This window comes from Carcharhinus amblyrhynchos, chromosome 24, assembly GCF_965287045.1.
Source record: "Carcharhinus amblyrhynchos chromosome 24, sCarAmb.v2.hapA, whole genome shotgun sequence".
In the NCBI taxonomy this organism is placed as follows: Eukaryota; Metazoa; Chordata; class Chondrichthyes; order Carcharhiniformes; family Carcharhinidae; genus Carcharhinus; species Carcharhinus amblyrhynchos.
In genome coordinates, this window is record NC_137347.1 from 36,431,885 (window position 1) to 36,452,297 (window position 20,413).

The window sequence follows — 20,413 nt, forward strand, 5'->3', positions numbered from 1 at the left end:
GTGGGGTGGGGGGGGTTGGGCTGCGAATGGGTCTACATTGAAATGGTCCTCCTGAGTAAGACTGCGGATTAATAATTGGACAAGAACTGTTTTATTAAATAGCGTCAGGGTGACTGTTCCGTGTTCTCAAGCTGCATCCAACATGATTTTAGTGTTTGATTTGGGGGCGTATCATTCTTAGCAAACAAGGGTTTTTCTTTGGGATAAAAGCAAATTACTGCAGATGCTGGAATCTGAAACCAAGAGAGAGAATGCTGGAAAATCTCAGCAGCTCTGGCAGCATCTGTAAGGAGAGAAAAGGGCTGAGTCCAGGTGACCCTTTCTCAAAGCTCATGGGGATAGGGCCTGGGGTTGATTGTGGTCGGTGCAGACTCGATGGGCCAAATGGCCTTCTTCTGCATTGTAGGATTCTATGAAGGAGAGGAGAAATGAGATTTGACGAAGGGTTGCCTGGACTCGAAACGTCAGCTCTTTTCTCCCCTTCCAGATACTGCCAGACCTGCTGAGATCTTCCAGCATTTTCTCTAAGGGGTTTTCCTGTCTCCCAGTTTTCAGTGTTGTCCAGCACACTTGCCACGAGCTGAATCCGCCTCTGACATGGTGAACTGATGCTCGTCATCAGGAGAGAGACTGTTGGACTCTCTGTAATGAGCCACCGCTTAGCCCCATTCCCCAAGTCTTTTAACTGTGGAAAGTGTGAGCGATTTCTTATCAGGTCTGAATGACCACCTCCCTCTATCAAAAACCATTCCTCTTGACCTCCAATGATGATCTTACATTCGTCCTCACAACTGATCAAATCATGGATTTCGAGAATAGGTTGTTGCCTATTTAGGCATTAAAATCTTTACCAGAATACTTTTGAACATCCCTACTCACCTCTTCCGAATCCCTATCCTTGTGGGAAAACTGCCAGTCTAGACGTAAAGTTTTTCCCAAAACACAAAAGGTGTTGGGGGAATATTTAGAAATAAGGATGAGTTTGCTGAAGTGAATCAGAGATTTTGGAGAGGGTCTTTTCCCAGGAGCCCCAAGGCCAGGAACATTTTTCAGCAATCTATTTTCTGTGATAAGCTGTTAACTCCAGTGTGGGTAGGAGAGAGTTCCTTTGTGTATTCGAAATCCTACACACACCCACTTGAAAAACTGCAGAGACACAACCTTTTAGTCTCAGGAGCTGGTTCAGCTCGGTGTGTGTAGATAAGTAACAGGGCCTCTCTGCTGCAGAATGTTCATTTGCTGCCTCAAAGCTTTGGAGTTTTGATCTTTGAAACTCTTATGTGAGTTAACAAAAAACCCCTTTGTCTTAATCTTGAAAGAGTAAATAAGAAGAAGCTGTTTCCACAAGCAGGAGGGTGTAACCAGGGGACACTTGTACAATAATTACTCAAGGAACCCTGGTGGCATGGTGGTGCAGTGGTGCCTCACAGCGCCAGGGACCCTGGTTCGATTCCCAGCTTGGGTCACTGTCTGTGAGGAGTTTGCATATTCTCTGTGTGTCTGCGTGGGTTTCCTCTGGGAGCTCCAGTTTCCTCCCACAATCCAAAGATGTGCAGGTTAGGTGGATTGGTCATGCTAAATTGCCCCTTAGTGTCAGGGGGACTGGTTAGGGTAAATGCATGGGGTTATGGGGACAAGGCCTGGGTGAGATTGTGGTTGGTGCAGCCTTAATGGGCTGAATGGCCTCCTCCTGCATGTAGGCTTCCATGAACCAGAGGAGAAGTGAGTTTTTTTAACAGGGAATTTTTATGGCCTGGAATTTGCACTGCCCAGAAAGCTAGTGGAAGCAGATTCAAGAGGAAGTTATTTGGAAAGTGAGCAGGGTTATGGGGACGAGTGAGGGAATGTGACTGACCGAAGAGCTCTCTCACAATGCTGCCTCAATCTTGATGAACTGAATAGTGTCCTGAGCTGTTTGTGAATGGTTTGTGTTGAATGGTCCCCAAATGGTAAGGATTAGCAACCTCCCCCACCCCACAAACCATCGCCACTTCCTGAAATAAGATTAATAAAATCAATACCATAGGAACATAGGAGTTGTTAGATAGAAAGATTAAGGTTCTTTGAGTTTGCCTACCCCGATACAATGGGTGGTGAGAAAAGCTCCAGTGGGGAAAGAGCTTTCAGAACCAGAAATCCAAAAGCCATCCATGCCAAGGTGACTGCATTTGCAACTCAAGTCTAGACTTTTTACTGTGCCCACCCCAGTCCAATGCTGGCATCTCCACATGAAAATTACCTGTGGACTACATCCCAAAACATGTTTTTTTTAAAGAAACCTCATCTACAATTCAATCAATCATTAACCATTTCTATTCGCTCTGTGCTGGTAAATTGTATTGCAGAGACATTTCACTTCATGCTTGATGTTATGCTTGTAAAAAGGGTGATTGGCTCTCAGTCCTGTTGGCATCTTGGGTGCTAATGAGTGTCAGCACCTTTGTCCCAATCTGCTGTAAAATGCAATGCAAATCCTGCCACAGGGATGAAAGGTTGTGCTTTAGTAAAGCAAGCATGTGTGGTTCTGTACAAACAGCAGGTCCTAGCACACCTAGATCACCTAGGAGAGAGAGACAGGGAGACATCACTGGTCTGGCACTAGTTGAATAACTGCAAACAGTACAAAAATTGTGGTTTTTTGTCTTTTCTCTTGAAGAACTAGTTTAATAAGGCAAATGCATCAAGCCATTGGCGGTGGCCTGCTGGTTGCTACTGGCATGTGCACCAAATAACTTGCAGCTAAAATCTGACCAACCTCATGCTGCACCTATGCAAAGTGTTATGGATTATTTCTGTATTTAAAACTCTATAAACTGCAATATCTTTAGTAAGGAATCAGATTAACATGTAGCTTTGACTTTTTATACCTGGTCTTTCCATTTGTATAGCCTGGATTTTCCAAATCAGCACTTTTTTATGCTTGTGGCAAAGCAACGTGCTGTGGGAAAAATCTAGTCCTGTGGGGGTAATGAATGAGCTGTGGTGAGGGGTGCTTTCTATTTTCTACAGAGCTGCATTTTGTGAAGGCTCAACCCCAAAGCCTGGGAAAGGACTGGGTTAAGCCTGATGTTACATGCGGTTTCACAGTTCAGAAATAATTGTATCCACCCATCCCCACTGAATTCACAGCCTCCATTTTCATACACCATGTCCATTTCTCTCTTCCCCACCTCCAATCAGTTTGTATTAAATAGCCCCCAAGTGGAGGAAAGTATGAAGTCAATTCAGAACTCATGGGTGGTATGGTAGCACAGCTGCCTCACAGTGCCAGGGACTTGGGTTCAATGCCCAGGTTGGGTCACTGTCTGTGCAAAGGCCACATGTTCTCCCTGTGTCTGTGTGGGTTTCCACTAGGTGCTCCAGCTTCCTCCCAAAGCCCAAAATCTATGCTAAATTCTCCCTCAGTGTACCTGAGCAGGTTCCAGAGTGTGGTGACTAGGGGATTTTCATGCTACCTTCATTGCAGTGTTAATGCAAGCCTCCGTGTAACACTAAGAAATCGACCGTAGAAAGCATATTGATGTCCCAAAACAGATTGGCTTGGTGATTGGAATAGATGTCTAATTTGTATCTGCTGCTATTTATACAATAACCTAGTTCCACCTCAGCACTTACATTACATGTGCCAAAGTGGGCAGGTATTGACCATGTTAAAAGAACAGTCCCGTCATGACCAGTTGGCTGCACCAAGTGTGAAGGATAGAGCTGTGTCTCTGGGCTGTTTTGTTTTGCCTGCCAGCTCAGGTGTATCCAAAGGAACTTGTCATTGTGTAAAGTTCCTCACCTCCACTGCCTACAGATTAGATGCTGGTTGTGTTTTGCTGGCAACTATCACAATTCTGACAATCAGTGAATTTTAAATTGTATTGAAGTGTCTTGCATGTTTCTATCAATCAAGTTTTTCCAATTAATTTTAGTCTTTTGGACTCTCTGCCCTGCATCAAGTTGAAGCAATAGACTGATCCACAAGACAATTGTGAGTGACTTCATACAACTATTAAAATTGGTTGAATTAGAACCACCTCTTCTCTCAGATACAATGTCATTTTGTTCCTTGGATGAAGTTCTGACTGGTTTTTCCATTTGTCACATTAAAAATTAGTACTTCCACTTGTGGTGCAAGAATTGTTTCTTTTATGTATTTCAATAAAGCAAAATGTCAGATTGCAGCATGTTGGAAACAAACTCAAATGCTAGCATTTTAAAATGGGATTGGGAAGACCTCAGCATTCCACCAGTTGTGCTCAGGACAACTCCATTAATGGGACAGTCACAGTACTTTTAAGAATGCCAGAAGTTTATTTTTTTCTGATTTGTTCAGGAGTATCCATGATTCAGAAAGTTAAAAGGTAACACATTTTAGATGTCACTAAAAGCAATGATATTAGTTCTTGCTGTTATGAAAAACAATGAAGTTAAACTAACAGCTTCACTGCATATATACATACAATAAATATTTAATGAACCTCAATACATTCCAGTTTAGCAGCACAAAATTTAAGGCCATGCAATCACACCCCACTCTATACAGCAGACTGGGATAGATCAAGAAAGCTTCTTGTTGCTAGAGACTGGTAATGAGACTGATGCATTAGGTGCACAATGACAAGCCAGACACAAAGTGGGTAAGCTTGCTTTCCATCTACTTTCCTTGGGTGACATCAAAATGCACACAAGCAGATGACAGGATGTGACAGTGTTTCATCAGGCAGGATAATGATTCACAAACACTTATTTTAGACTACAACCTCATTTGGCAGTGCATAAACATCAAAGTGACTGAAAAATACATTTAAAAGGAAGCCCTGAGCTACTGCAGTTGTTTCTGTTTGACACTCAGTTACTGCTCATGCACACGTCCTTGCTAAATTAATCAGGCCCAGTTGCAGACATGTGGTGAACCTTTAAAATCTGAATGAACTCAGAATTCACATGCATTTATCAGTGATATTTTCAAGAAAATGTGCAAACAGACACTGGGCATTGCTGTACAGTTATCGGAATGTCCAAACTTCAAGATCCTGCACTTTGAAATCTTCATTTTTGGATAGAACAATATTGTTGAATGTCTCACAGGGGTGGCTTCTTCCATGATTGAGATCTTCATCCAACCACAAACCAAAATGTCCACTTAACAGAAGAGAAGAAAATTTTTTATTGTATGGTTGATCAGAGAGATAACCAACACTTTTTTTTAAAAAAAAAAGAGGTTCCTCAATCAAGTGCAGAAATACATCAGGACAAGTTACTCAGCTAGAAATAACTTTTCCAGCAAGTCTTAGGAATATTGACAAGCAGAAAAATCTGGGTATACACATCCACCGATCACTGAAAGTGGCGATGCAGGTGGATAAGGTTGCAAAGGAATACAGTATACTTGCCTTTGTCAGTCAGGACATGGAGTTTAAAAATAGGCAGGTCATTCTGCAGCTGTTAGGACTCATTTGGAAAATTGTGTACAATTCTGGTCGCCGCTACCAGAAAGATGTGGATGCTTTGGAGAGGGTACAGAAGAAACTTACCAGGATGTTACCTGGTCTGGAAGGTATTAGCTGCGAGGAGAGGTTGGATAAAGCTGGTTTGTTCTTGCTGAAATGACCTGGATAGTCAAAAGCTTTTTCCAAGGGTAGAAAAGTCATGTACTAAGGGACATAGGTTTAAGGTGCATGGGGAAAAGTTTAGAGGAGATGTACAAGTCTTTTTTTAAAAAAAGAGGGTGGTGAATGTTTGGAACACACTGCCCAGGAAAGTGGTGGGAGTGGGTACAATAGCAGCGTTTTAAGGGGCATCTAGACAAATATATGAATGGAATGGGAATGGAAGGGTACGGGCTAAGTGCATACAGTTTTAGTTTAGGCAGGCATCATGATCAGTGCAGGCTTGGAGGGCGAAGGGCCTGTTCCATACTGTTCTTCGTCTTTGTAGTTTAGCATCAGATTAGCAGATTGATTAGGGAAGGGAAACTAATAGCAAAAAGATTTAAATAAATGGAGTAATAAAGAGGCATATATATTTACATCATGACAAACGATATTAGTTAGGGAGCATATTACAGAGGGTGGACAATTTAGAGGGCTCATGTAATGAGTCACTGTGGGTGGAGCTCAGATACAGGAAGGGCGCAGTCACCATGCTGGGGGTATACTACAGGCCACAGGAAGTGGAAGAACGAATATGTAAAGGAGATTCTGGATAGGTGCAGAGAGAAAAAAAAAATAGGGTTGTTGCAGTGGGAGACTTTAATTTCCCTGGTATAAACTGGAAAGTGCTTAGGGCTGGGGGGTCTGGACGGGGAGGAATTTGTAAAATGTGTACAGGAAGGTTCTTTGGAACAATATGTAGATAGTCCAACTAGAGAGGGGGCTATACTGGACCTAGTACTGGGAAATGAGCCCAGTCAGGTTGTCAAAGTTTCAGCAGGGGAACATGTGGCAAGTAGTGATCACAATTCTGTTAACTTTAGGAATAGTAATGGAAAAGGATGAGTGTTGTCCTACAAGATAGGGTGCTGAATTGGGGAAAGGCTAGCTACAGCCGGATTAGGCAGGAATTGATGGCCGTTGATTGGTAAATCCACATCTGGCACATGGGAGTCTTTTAAGGAACAGTCGATAAGACTGCAGGACTGACATGTGCCTGTAAAAAGGAAGGATAGGATTTGAGAGCCATGGATAACCAGGGAAATTGAGGATCTGATCAAAAAGAAAAGAGAAGCATACGTTAGGTCCAGGCAAATAAAAACAGACGGAGCACTGGAGGAGTTCAGAGAAAGTAGGAAAGAACTCAAACGGGGAGTTAAAAGGGGTCATGAAATGTTGTTGGCAGACAGGATTAAAGGAGAATCCTGAGGCATTTTATTCATACGGTAGGAACTAAAGAGGTGTTGGGGCAAAAAACAGACCTCTCAGGGACAAAGGAGGTGAATTATTCTTAGAACCCAAGGGAATAGGGGAGATCCTAAATGATGAATACTTTGCATCAGTATTCACAAAGGAGAGGGACGTGTTGACTGGGAGTGTCTCAGAGGGAAGTGTTGACCATTAGAGAAAATCTCCATTGCAAGGGAGGAAGTGTTAGATTTTTTAGGGAACATTAAAACTGACAAATCCCCAGGGCCTGATGGCATCTATCCTAGACTGCTCAGGGAGACAAGAGATGAAATTGCTGGACCTCTGACGGAAATCTTTGTCCCTTCATTGGACACAGGCGAGGTCCCAGAGAATTGGAGGATAGTGAATGTGGTACCGTTGTTTACAAAGGGTAGCAGGGATAACCGGGGTAATTATAGGCTGGTGAGCTTGACATCCGTGGTAGGGAAGTTATTGGAGAGGATTCTTAGAGAAAGGATGTATGCACATTTAGAACAGAATAATCTCATTAGTGACAGACAGCATGGTTTTGTAAGAGAGAGGTGGAGCCTCACAAATTTTGGAGGAATTTTTTTTTGAGGTGACAAAAACAGTTGATGAGGGAAGGGCCATGGATGTCATCTATATGGATTTTAGTAAGGTGTTTGACAAGGTCCCTCATGGCAGGTTGGTGCAAAAGGTTAAATCTCATGGGATACAAGGAGAGGTGGCTAGATGGGTAGAGAACTGGCTTGGCTACGGGAGACAGAAGGTAGCAGTCGAAGGGTCTTTTTCTAGCTGGAGGAGGTCTGTGACTAGTGGTGTTCCGCAGGGCTCTGTACTGGGACCTTTTTGGAAGAAGGTGTAACTGCTGTGATCAGTAAGTTTGCAGATGACACAAAAAACGACTGGACTTGCTGATAGTGATGAACATTGTCGGACAGTAGAGCAGGATATAGATAGGCTGGAAAATTGGGTGGAGAAATGGCAGATGGAATTTAATCCAGATAAATGTGAAGTGATGCATTTTGGTAGAACTAATGTAGGGGGAGGAGTTATACAATAAATGGCAGAACCATCAAGGAGTATAGACACACAAAGGGACCAGGTGTGCAAGTCCACCGATCCTTGAAGGTGGCAGCACAGGTGGAGAAGGTGGTGAGGAAGGCATATGGTATGCTTGCCTTTATAGGACAGGGTATAGAGCATAAAAACTGGAGTCTGATGTTACAGCTGTATAGAACGTTGGTTAGGCCACATTGAGTATTGTGTCTAGTTCTGGTCGCCCCACTACCAGAAGGATGTGGAGGCTTTGGAGAGAGTACAGAGGAGGTTTACCAGGATGTTGGCTGGTATGGAGGGTCTTAGCTATGGAGGAGAGATTGGGTAAACTGGGGATGTTCTCCCTGGAAAGACGGAGAATGAGGGGAGACCTAGAGGTGTATAAAATTATGAAGGATATAAATAGGGTGAACAGTGGGAAGCTTTTTCCCAGGTTGGAGGTGACAATCACGAGGGGTCACAGGCTCAAGGTGAGAGGGGCGAGGTTTAAAATCAGATATCAGAGGGACGTATTTTACAGAGAGGGTGGTGGGGGCCTGGAATGCACTGCCAAGCAGGGTGGTGGAGGCGGACACAGTGGGATCGTTTAAGACTTATCTGGATAGTCACATGGGCAGACTGGGAATGGAGGGATACAAATGAATGGTCTAGTTGGACCAATGAGCAGCGCAGTCTTGGAGGGCCGTAGGGCCTGTTTCCTGTGCTGTATTGTTCTTTGTATTAAATATACAAGAGTGTTTAGGGAGAAAATTTTATTTTAAAATCGGTTCATTCCTTTGGTGTTGGTTAAATACAGCCAGCAGTTAGATGTGTGTTTTTTGGGCTGGGAAGGGGTGGGTAAACGTTACAAAGGGATATGAATGGAAATGAAGGCTTAGAGCCACCCCTTTTCAGATATTCCATCCTAGTGGTGCTCTGAACAGGATCACAGAAATTACTGCACAAGGAGGTTCAGCAGAAGACAACATTCCGAACGGAAAAAGTGCTGTACTTTAGAAAGAAAGCAATAGGGATATTTGCTGAGACAATACTTCACTCCTTTAGGTTCAATTGGAAGAGATTGGTAAAATTCAAGCACGGATCAGTATTTTTAAAATCGAGCCACAAGTGACCTATGCAATAAGATTACAATTCATTTCCAGAAGTTCTGAATTTAGGCCAAAAGATTTTAATCTATCCCCCCTCCCCCACCCCAGAGATTATGCCAAAAATCAATGCTTTTGGTGGCACTGTGGTTAGCACTGATGCCTCACAGCAGCAGGGACCCAGTAAAATGCCCTTTCAGGGTTAGTGCAGACTCAATGGGCTAAATGGCCTCCCTCTGCAGCTCAAAATTTGAATTGCTTTTTAAGTGCACCGATTTCAGAAGTTAACATCTTTCAGAGAACAGATATTTTCAGTCATGTGGAAAATGTCCCTGGAACATGTTTTGCTGTCATAAGGTCATAAGAAATAGGAGCAGGAGTAGGCCATCTAGCCCTTCGAGCCTGCCCCGCCATTCAATAAGATCATGGCTGATCTGTCTTGGCTCAGTTCCACTTTCCCGCCCTCTCCCCATAACCCTTAATCCCCTCTCTTATCAAAAACCCATCAACCCGCGTCTTAAAAATATTTAGCGAGGCAGCCTCCACCACTTCAACGGGCAGAGAATTCCAGAGATTCACCACCCTTTGAGTGAAGAAGTTCCTCCTCAACTCCGTTCTAAACCACCCCCCCTTTATCTTGAGGCTGTGCCCCCCTAGTCCTACTGTCCTTTCTGAGCGGCAAGAGTCTCTCCACCTCTATCCTATCCATCCCATTCATCATCTTATACGTCTCAATGAGATCTCCCCTCATTCTTCTAAACTCTAACGAGTACAAGCCTAGTTTATTCAGCCTCTCCTCATAGCTCAACCCCCTCAACTCCGGTATCAGCCTAGTAAACCTCCTCTGCACTCCCTCCAAGGCCAAAATATCTTTGCGCAGGTGCGGCGCCCAAAACTGCACACAGTACTCCAGCTGCAGCCTCACCAATGCCCTATACAGCCGCAGCAAGACCTCCCTACCTTTATATTCAATCCCCCTCGCTATGAAGGCCAGCATCCCATTCGCCTTTCTGACCACCTACTGCACCTGCAAGCTGGGTTTTTGCGATTCATGCACAAGGACCCCTAGGTCCCTCTGCACCGTCGCCTGCTGCAGTTTTTCGCCACGCAAGTAATAATCCTTCCTACCATTATTCCTAACAAAGTGGACCACCTCGCACTTGCCAACATTAAATTCCATTTGCCATTTCCTGGCCCATTCGCCCAGCCTATCTAGATCCTTCTGCAGACTCTCCACACCCTCCACACAATTTGCCGTTCCCCCAATCTTGGTGTCATCAGCAAATTTCGACACCCTACACTCGGTTCCCTCCTCCAGATCATCTATATAAATGGTAAAAAGCTGAGGCCCCAGCACCAACCCCTGGGGCACTCCACTAGTCACCATCCGCCAATCCGAATAGCACCCGTTGACCCCCACACTCTGCCTCCTATTTGACAACCAATCCTCTATCCACGCTAACACCCTACCCCCAACTCCATGTCCCTCGACCTTCTGCAATAACCTCGAGGTACTTTGTCAAACGCCTTCTGAAAATCTAGAAAGACCACATCCACCGGCTCTCCTCTATTCACTGCCCTAGACACATCCTCATAGAACTCCAGTAAATTTGTCAGACACGACTTCCCTTTAATGAAACCGTGCTGCGTCTGCTCTATCAAGCAATTCCCTTCAAGATGCCTCGCAATTTCCTCCTTAATGACAGATTCTAACATTTTACCTACCACAGACGTTAAACTAACCGGCCTATAATTCCCCGCCTTTTGCCTGGCACCCTTCTTAAACAACAGCGTAACATTAGCCGTTTTCCAATCATCCGGCACTTCCCCGAAATCCAGCGACGTCTGGAAAATAACCACCAAGGCATCCACTATCACCGCCGCCATTTCTTTCAGGACCCTCGGATGCATTCCATCCGGTCCTGGGGACTTGTCCACAATCAGCCCCTCCAGTCTGTCATGAACAAAAGTTTAAATCCAGATATACAAGTTCTTGGTGTTCCAATGGGAAATGTCTCCCATCCCAAACGCCAGACAGTTATCGAAACGTCTGTAAAAGTTACTCCCACCCTCAGCAGCAAAACAAATGCAGAGATATTTTGATTAAAAAATACCTTCCTCCTCCTATTGCAAGTGAGTCTAAACTTCCTTTTATGAAGAAAGAATTTGCGCCACTCCATCGGAAGATCTGATCAAAACAAAAACAATAAAACCGTTCATTTGGAAGGAAGCCAAATCCAAGCAAACTTAAAAATGCATAACAATCCTAGGTTCTCCAATTAGGATACACGCAATGCAAAAGAGTATGTTTGAAACAAGAGTAGAGTCTCTGCGTTACTTTTAGGAAGGATATCAAGGTGTTGGCAGCTTGTGGAAGACTAATTACACCACGGGGAGATGGGAGGCCAGATTTGAGGAATGAGGGCTCCAAGATCGAACAAAAAAGTGTTCAAATGTGGGTGGCACAGTGGTTAGCACTGCCGCCTCACAGCGCCAGGGACCTGGGTTCGATTCCTGGCTTGGGTCACTGTCTGTGTGGAGTCCACGTGGGTTTCCTCCAGGTGCTTCGTTTCCTCCCACAGTCTGAGACGTGCTGGTTAGGTGCACTGACCCGAACAGGCGCTGGACTGTGGTGACTTGAGGAATTTCACAGTAACATCATTGCAGTGTTAATGTGAGCCTATTTGTGACTAACAAATGAATTTTACACAAGCTCCAATCTTCTGTTCTAATTACTCAATTTCCACAAACCCCAGTTGTATCCTGAGAACAGCGTGTTGACTCAGGTCTCACCTAACAGTTGAGAGATAAACGGCCATCTTACAAGAGTCTGACATCAACTGAACAATCTGCCATTTTGTAGTGCCAAAGGGCTGTTAGTGCCCTTTGAACTACACCCAGCAAGCAATGAAAGCCTTTAAAGAAAATAAAAGAGCAGAAACTATGTTCCCATTATGGTACATAACCAGTTCACGAGGATTTGATTACTATGTTGTTCCAAACATACCTTAAAGTCAAGACTGAAGGTGTACAGAAAAGTTTCTCCTGTCCCATAGAAACGGTCACTTGGCCTTGGGGGGTGAGAAGTTAAAGCACCAAACACCTGAAACCAACACAAGGTAGTTAAGTGGTTGCTAACTCTTAGAGGTTTGACAGTAGATGATAATTCAATACCAAGTACCTGATTGTGTGTATCCCTTAAAACCAGTAGCACTGGTGAGTCAGTATTAGCCACTCTGCGGTACAGGGTTTTCAGACTAAAGCCATGCAATGATGTGCTGTATGCCAGTAACCATGGATGTCCCACTGTTCTAGGTGGTAGATACTTTGAAATCTATGGAGCAATGCAAGATAGCAATCTCAATAAATATAGTCAGTCAATCTAAGCAGAAAGCTAGAAGTCTTGGTTGTCATTAACATATAAAGTAATTCCTTAAAACAGCTGTCAAAACTAAAGATGCATCTGTAAATATTCAGTTGCATTAAGAGCAAATTTGTAGATTTTTCTACGGGGGAAATAATTGGCAGTTTGTCTCCTTATTGCTCCTAGGAATAGTTCCACAGGCATGAGTAAAAATGAAAGGCGGGGTTCTGGCCTTCAGCCTTAGCAAAATGGAGCAAGGTCAATTGTAAGTGGCTCGAGACCCAAGTATCAAAAGCCAGTGAAACCAGAATATGCAGTCCGCTATGAATGATATCTTTCCAAATCTTGGCACAAGCAGTAAGGACCAGCATGTGTAATTTTACTAAGGCTCATTTGATGACAGGCAAATTTGCTCAGAAGTTTCCTTTAAAATCATCTTTGCCAGTTTGGTTCTCACGGCGCATTTTCCTCAGAAAATATATACAGTAAAAGAGCAATTCCATGAACTGTGAAGACTGGAAGATATAAGCAAGGGCTAGCAGAAGAAAATCTGAAATCTTACCATCTCAATGTGGAAAGGTTCCATCAAGTTGCTTTTTCCCTCAAGAACAGGTGCCATATTTCCAGAATCGGAATCAAAAATATCTTTGCAGTGTTTCATTGGGTCATCCTCCACGCTTATAATCTGGAAATAATCGTTACAGGTCAGTGACTAATTAGGTTTTGAATGTGGAAGTGAAGTGTTAAGCTCCTCACTGCCACAACCAAGCTTTGTGCTTTATCTGATGCACAAATTTCTATCAATCACAATTCCCTTTTCTGAATTGGAGAATGTTCAAAGCAAGAAACTAAACCTATATCACAGGCGTGGAATTGAGGCAGAGAATAATTTGCCAAGATTGCGTCTTGAAGACATCCTGAAGACTTGTACAATATGACACCTCACTTTTGGCACTGTCCAATTTGTAATACATACAAATTTTGAGCCCACTTTTATGATTTGAATTGTTAATCGTGCAATCTTCCGAATGCATCTTCTGGTGCTGTTCTGATGAATCATTGGCAAATTAGCTCAGTTTGGTTCTGCGTCACATACATCAGCTTTGATTCCTTGGCTGTTTAATACCAAAATACAGCAAAGATTCAAGTTCTTATTTGCTATCAATATCCAGGTTAGTGCAAGAAAAAAAAACATGGTCAGGTAATGGATGTTTGCTGCTACGTTTCAGCACAAATCATTACCCTCATGCGATTAGGTTAATGCTGCATTAATAACGTGCCAAATCTGTTGACTTTTTATGCCGAGGAATATTGTCCAAAGGTTCTGAGACTTATTTTCTTCTACTGTGGGGAAAATCAATGTAATGCAGCCACTAGCAGCTCAACTTCAACACCAACCTGCATTTACGTTGCATCTTTCACATGGGAAAATACTGAGGCACTTCACAAGAATGTTAACAAAAAGCTGATAGGGTATTGAGGTATAAGACAGCATTAGGCCAGATGACTAAAAACTTGGTGCAGGGGAGGGCGAGACATGTACAAAAGGCACAGGAGTTTAGAGATGGAATTCTAGAGTTTAAAGCCAAGTTCCCTCAACAATAGTGACAAAAATTCTAGATTGTTTCTCCAATTCTGGCCTAAGCAGAGTGCAAATCCTTATTCTACTTACTGCATTGTAAATTATGAGCTCTTTACATATGCAGTGAATAATCAATATAAATAAGTATGTTATTACATCTGGAAACAGAACATATGACTTTTTAAATCCAAAGAGGACGACGTTCTCAGGCAACTGCTGGATACCCAATTAGAACTGTACAATTAGGTCAGAACTTTTAGATCAAACGTAGAGATTTGTTTGAGTGAGTGGCATCTACCATTTGTGCCACAGTAAGGAGTTAGGACCTTCTGGAGAGGGCAGTAAAAGACATCTCGCAACAGTATTACATACAACATTGGTGAACCAAATCAGTTGTGAAGTTGTGGAGCTGGGTAAACATCTGGTTTGTGTGCAAGCTTGCGCACACATACACAAAGAGAAAGCAAACATTCAACCAACTGTGAAATGGAAGGGAACACAGAGGAAAATGTTGAAAGATGGTACAAAGATCACAGCGGGCTATTACAAGCAGGGATAAATGTTCATAAAAGGGTTTATCCATTTAGTTAGCATCTCACTGGCACTGACCTGCACAAAGTGTCCATCCTCCCCATTTCCTCCGTAAATTATTTTATAAATTTGCTTCAGGGTTTACTTCCTGCTGCTATATTATTCTACTTGAAAACCATCTTGCTTGGTCACACCTCAAATCAAACTGCACTTTCATGTTTAGCATATTCAAAACAAAGGAGTGGCACGTCCAAAAAGAAACGTAATCAGTTATATCAAAAAAAAGAGCTCTACTCTTTTCCCCACCCACAATAAATAGGTTCTACATAAAGGAATTTAAAACAGGAAGATAGGGAAGAAATGCGAAACCAGTACTGAACTTTGGTCACAGCATTATGAAAGGGATATAGTGACTCTGGGGAGGGTGCAATAAAGATTTCCAATGATAGCAGAAAATGATCCACAGAGAAGGATTTGAACTGGGGTCTCAGTGACGATAACACTGCACCACTGCCTCATTTTTGGGACGTGGTCTGTACCAGGTTAACCGACAGTCAATTGGTATCAGCACCCAGAATTAGGAAGTTGGTTTGGGTGTGTGTGTGTGTGTGTGTGTGTGTGTGTGTGTGTGTGTGTGTGTGTGTGTGTGTGTGTGTGTATATAAAGAACCTGATCACTGCCTAATTACCATTGCAGGCAGATCCCTTGGGGGGGGGATATTGGATACAGGACAGGATCAAATCTCACGCTGCAATAATCAGTCAAGGGTTGGATAATTGCTGTTGGGCCAATGCTGCCTCAAAATTTCATCAGTGTTTTGGAAGCCCCATATTATACTATTTCCCCTCCAGTATTCCTCTTATCAGAGGAACACCACCATACCAGCACACTCCAATCAGCTCTGGTTCTACCCAACCAGCTTATTTATGTTTAAATATTTGTCGCCTGGACTCCCATTTTTAATCTGGAAGTCACCGAGCCACTGTAGCTGGATAAAAAGAAAAGGTTTCAAATTGGCAGCAAGTGCCAGGGTGCGTTGCAATTTAAATCGCCAAGGATGGAGAAGGAAACATAGCCCATAAGGAATACAAGATGGAAGTCACGCTTGCTGGTGACAACTGAGTGAAACAGAAAGCTTCATAAATATCAACCGTTGACTGAAAGGAATCATGAGATTCATTTTTGGCAGTAACACAATGGAGCACATGGTACGCAAACCAGAAAAGATACATTATAGCTTGAGGAGAAACTGCTTCAACAAGATGATCCTAACTGCAGTTTTCTCTTCTGTTAGTTTCACATCAGCATAGTAAGTTGTCTAGTGAGCAAATATCTTCTCTTTACACCTGCACTCTTCAGTACCAGAAGTTGGCTTAACTCACCTCCCACTCATCAAAAAGACGATCAAAATACTTCTCACTCAAGGGAAAAGCAGATTTTCCATCCAGAAGAACAAAGTCGTCAACTCGGGTGTCACCCATTCCTTCAGGTAAATAAAGGTCAGGTCGCCAATGTTTCAGGTATCCATGTAATTCAGTCACTCTGCAATGACAGAACAGTAATTGGCAAAAACGATCTGCATTTATATAGCAACTTTTACATCTTTTTACATCAGAGGCTTCTGAACATGCTTGTAAATGTAGTGACTGCAAGATAAATTGCCAGGTTAATCAATGACCTGTTTTTAATGTTGGTTAAGATATAAATGTTCATCCGAACACAGGGGAACTCTTACTTTTCAATAAGGACATGGGATTGTTTATGTCCAATTGAAAGGGCAAATATAGGTCAATACTTCTACCTCTTCTGCAGTGCTGCAACTCCCAAATGCTCAAATCTAGTGTCAATAGTTCAGAGAAACATCACTCAAAGTGACAGTGCCTATAAATTCTCTCTTGCCCTTCAAGGATATCTTTGCTCAGGCTTAAAAACCCTCAGATGTGGTACAATTGCAAAGTGGAATTTTGGTAAGATTCCCATCACTTTTATACTTAAGTGAAAGAAGCATTTGAAATACATATGCAGTACAAAGAACCTGTTGAGAGCTTAAACTTTCCTCATCTGGCAGTGACTAGCACCATCTTGGTTTTCAAGAATTGGCAAAAGAAGTTTCATGCATTCAGAAATTTACATTGACAATTTGACCTTTTAATAACCTCAATTTTTTTTGGAAGAAAATAATTTCAAATGTTGGAAAGCACAAATCTCATTTCTTTAAGCGCAGGGAAAGGTTTTTTTCCTCCACTGCATTACTCAAAAAAAAATTCAGATCAATTTGTATCAACAGGAGGAGGACGTTAGCACAAATAAAGCTAAATATTTTTCTCTTTTTGTACCTCAGCATTGAGGGAGGGCCAGACAAAAGGTTTCCACATACACACCGACAACCTAACTTACTACAACACCATGAAGATTTATATTTCCCACAACTGTTTTCTTTTAAGAGAAAAGCTGCCAAATAATATAAAAATTATTTATGCACTGGGCTCAAGTTAACTGAAACTGGATCGAGACTTTTCTAGTCATTTCTCCCATTGACCAAGAAATGTTTTATTCCATTAATCCATTAAAAATAGAAAACTGATCCAAAGCTAAAAATACAATATACTAAATCATTCTCTTACTGCAAGCCAGAAGCTATAATTCACAATTAATGAAGCAGATAATTCAGACCAAATATTGAGCTGTTCCTTGAACATTGAGAGCTTTAAAGACAGGACTTTGGTTAAAAAAAGTCAAACACCAGAGACTGATTTAGAGAAGAAAATCACCCTACAAGGTACTAAAAGTCAATGACACCAATCCCACAATTATTACAATTCAGCTGCTCTCAACAATCCACTCAATATCATCACCCTTAAACAGCATTAATAAAAGCCTAGCAAATATCCAGAGTGATCCACACTCACTGATTGGATTGCTCACAGACTAGCCCCTCCAGTCAGAAGACCAAGCCAATCTGCAGTACAGACCAAACTTTTAAAGTGGGCTGTAAACACAGCAATAAATCTTGTCTCGACTAATTAGGAGCCTGCCCTGGTTAACATTCTGATAATGTAGACAATCATTTGCAGTTAACATTCTCAGCTCTTCAGTATAAGATAGCAGCTGTTTAAATAGTCCAGTGAGAAACCTCAAAAGAGTTAGTGTGTTATTTATAAAAAAAAGTTACAACCAATATTATAAACAACTAAGGAAAGGTTTAGTAGCAGCAACTGCATGTTTGTACCTGTAGAGTGATGGTGTAATCTCTTGCCCCTTTTCCAATGCAGCACAACTGCTTCAACACTGACACTGTCAACAATGGAAATCCCTAGCCAACAACGCACATTAAGACTCATGTACCATGAAATGATGAGAACAGATGATATTTGAATGCTTAAAGGAGTGTCACTCTTTCACACCAAGGGAAAGGCAAATATTTATTCTCACAACTGCCATTACAAACTTGTCAAAAAGTATAAATCAAGCCCGGCTCATGGGTTGGCCTCTTGATGTAATTACTGAGATGTGGTGGGTAGGAGCTATCCACCAATATATACTGATAGTAGCAGTCTCATTTCTCCCATATAATCCAACCACTTAAAACTGAATTTGAAAGCTCAGTCTGTTCTACAGATTTGAGATTTAGTCTTTTGACTGGGTAGCAAAGTGTAGGAGATGTTTCTTAAGTAATGGGTCCCTCTTCTGTAGGGGTGGACCAGAGTTGAATCAATGTAGTTTTAAGTTTAAGGGTGCTTTTGAATTGAAGGCAATTAAATGCTTAGTGGATGATTTGAATGTAGCTGATCGATCAGGCACCTCTTTTAGTGTGCCAACCAAATAAACACAATCAAATTCATGTAGGGACAACTTAAAAAGAGCATAAGAACATAAGAAATAGGAGCAGGAGTAGGCCATCCAGCCCTTCGAGCCTGCCCCGCCATTCATTAGATCATGGCTGATCTGTCGCTGCTCAGTTCCACTTTCCCGCCCTCTCCCCATAACCCTTAGTCCCCTCTCCTATCAAAAACCCATCAACCCGCGTCTTAAAAATATTTAGCGAGGCAGCCTCCACCACTTCAACGGGCAGAGAATTCCAGAGATTCACCACCCTTTGAGTGAAGAAGTTCCTCCTCAACTCCGTTCTAAACCGCCCCCCTTTTATCTTGAGGCTGTGCCCCCTAGTCCTACTGTCTTTTTTGAGCGGGAAGAGTCTTTCCACCTCTATCCTATCCATCCCATTCATCATCTTATACGTCTCAATGAGATCTCCCCTCATTCTTCTAAACTCTAACGAGTACAAGCCCAGTTTATTCAGCCTCTCCTCATAGCTCAACCCCCTCAACTCCGGTATCAGCCTAGTAAACCTCCTCTGCACTCCCTCCAAGGCCAAAATATCTTTGCGCAGGTGCGGCGCCCAAAACTGCACACAGTACTCCAGCTGCGGCCTCACCAATGCCCTATACAGCTGCAGCAAGACCTCCCTACTTTTATATTCAATCCCCCTCGCTATGAAGGCCAGCATCCCATTCGCCTTCCTGACCACCTGCTGCACCTGAAAAAGGGGAACCACCCGAAACAAAAGACAAAGTGGAAAGGAAACTTAAAACATCAAATCAAAATCTGATCAAAGGGGTCAATAATGCACCCCACTCCCTGCGGTGCCCAATCGGCATGGAAGGCATTAATGGTGCCCTCAGACACGCATGCTTCCTCTCCAGGATACTCGGCTGCAAATATAGCCATGGTAAAGGGGCAGACAGTTGAGTCGGATGACCCCCTTGATCGCCCACTGTCTGGACTTATAGATGACAGGCTTTGCCAGGCCCAGGAGCAGGTTCACAAGGTCTTCCTCCCCCCCCCCGCCCCCCTGCCCCCCCACCCCGCACCCCACCCCCTCCCCCACCCGCATCGGGTGGCAATAGTTGGAGAACCAAGGTTACTGACTTTCTGTATGAGTTTTTTCCCTAACTAAATCTCAGTCACTAGCCCTTTCTTTTACCCTCTCTGTGCCAGCTGCCAATTCAAGTTTTATCAGGTCCGCACATGTTTTAAATTAGAAGGAATAAAACAGGCATTGCAGTGGATTAAACCGGCAGCATCACTTTCAGCACAAACATGCAGGAAATCTTTATGTGTCCGTGCACTTTTCCTGCCAAATAATCAAAATATACAGTGGCTTCAAACATTTCCGTATAATCTTGAAAAAACAAGCTTGACCAAATCTCTTGTGCCAGTTCAATCACACAGCTTTCATTTGCCACAAACAAGGTATCCTTATATCACCTAGACAACAATGATTGCTATCATAATCCAATGAAAAATAGGCTCAATATCACGCACAGCCCAAGAAGCAGCCTTTGCAATCAAATATAACAGTGGCTGCACACACAACCCTCACAGAAACCACAATGGCACTACCATCTGTGCAGCCAGTTCTATAAAAACAAATCTCAACAAGCGGAGCGGGGGTTTAACATGGCTTACAATGCAGAGTTGTCCTGTGTGCAGGACAATAGGGTTTTTAGTAAGTTAAGTCTCACAGCTGTCAAAATAATTCCAAATACCGTTAGTGATTCCCTCATGATTGTGGGAGATCGAATATCTGGGGTGGGTTGTGTTGATAACAATGCTACAAGTCACAGGGGTGTTGAGGGAAACTTTGACATTGGATATAATCACCTATCAGTTGAGTAACCCATTAACGTTTAGTACCCAAAGCAACAAACAGCTTCTTCCATAATGCAGTGGCATGAATTTTATTGAGAATAAAATGAAGGAATACCAGAGTATAATTATATTTTCCAAACCTGTGACCTGTTTGCAAGATACGTCAACTTTTATAATATGGTAAGAAACTGAATAATTCTATATCAAAGTTCCTAACAATTGTGCAAACTTGCTCTTTTTCAAAGGTTCAATATACTTCTTAATGTATTGTAGGTAATCTGCCACAGTC

At 42.7% G+C, this 20,413-nt stretch overlaps 1 protein-coding gene across 4 annotated transcripts in view; it reads right to left on the reverse strand.

Annotated features, from left to right (window-relative positions):
• Window positions 1–4,226: 4,226 nt before the first annotated feature.
• Window positions 4,227–20,413, reverse strand: part of LOC145357993 (nuclear receptor coactivator 7) — an 85,283-nt gene continuing 69,096 nt past the window's right edge. For all 4 annotated transcript variants that reach the window (XM_080211653.1, XM_080211654.1, XM_080211655.1 and 1 more), the window contains 6 exons: window positions 15,855–16,014; window positions 12,922–13,044; window positions 12,177–12,329; window positions 12,003–12,098; window positions 11,110–11,183; window positions 4,227–5,130 (listed from right to left, as the gene is read on the reverse strand). In XM_080211653.1, coding sequence (XP_080067779.1) covers window positions 4,995–5,130; window positions 11,110–11,183; window positions 12,003–12,098; window positions 12,177–12,329; window positions 12,922–13,044; window positions 15,855–16,014 — 742 coding nt within the window. In that variant the 3' untranslated portion in view covers window positions 4,227–4,994. The remainder of the gene's footprint in view (window positions 5,131–11,109; window positions 11,184–12,002; window positions 12,099–12,176; window positions 12,330–12,921; window positions 13,045–15,854; window positions 16,015–20,413) is intronic.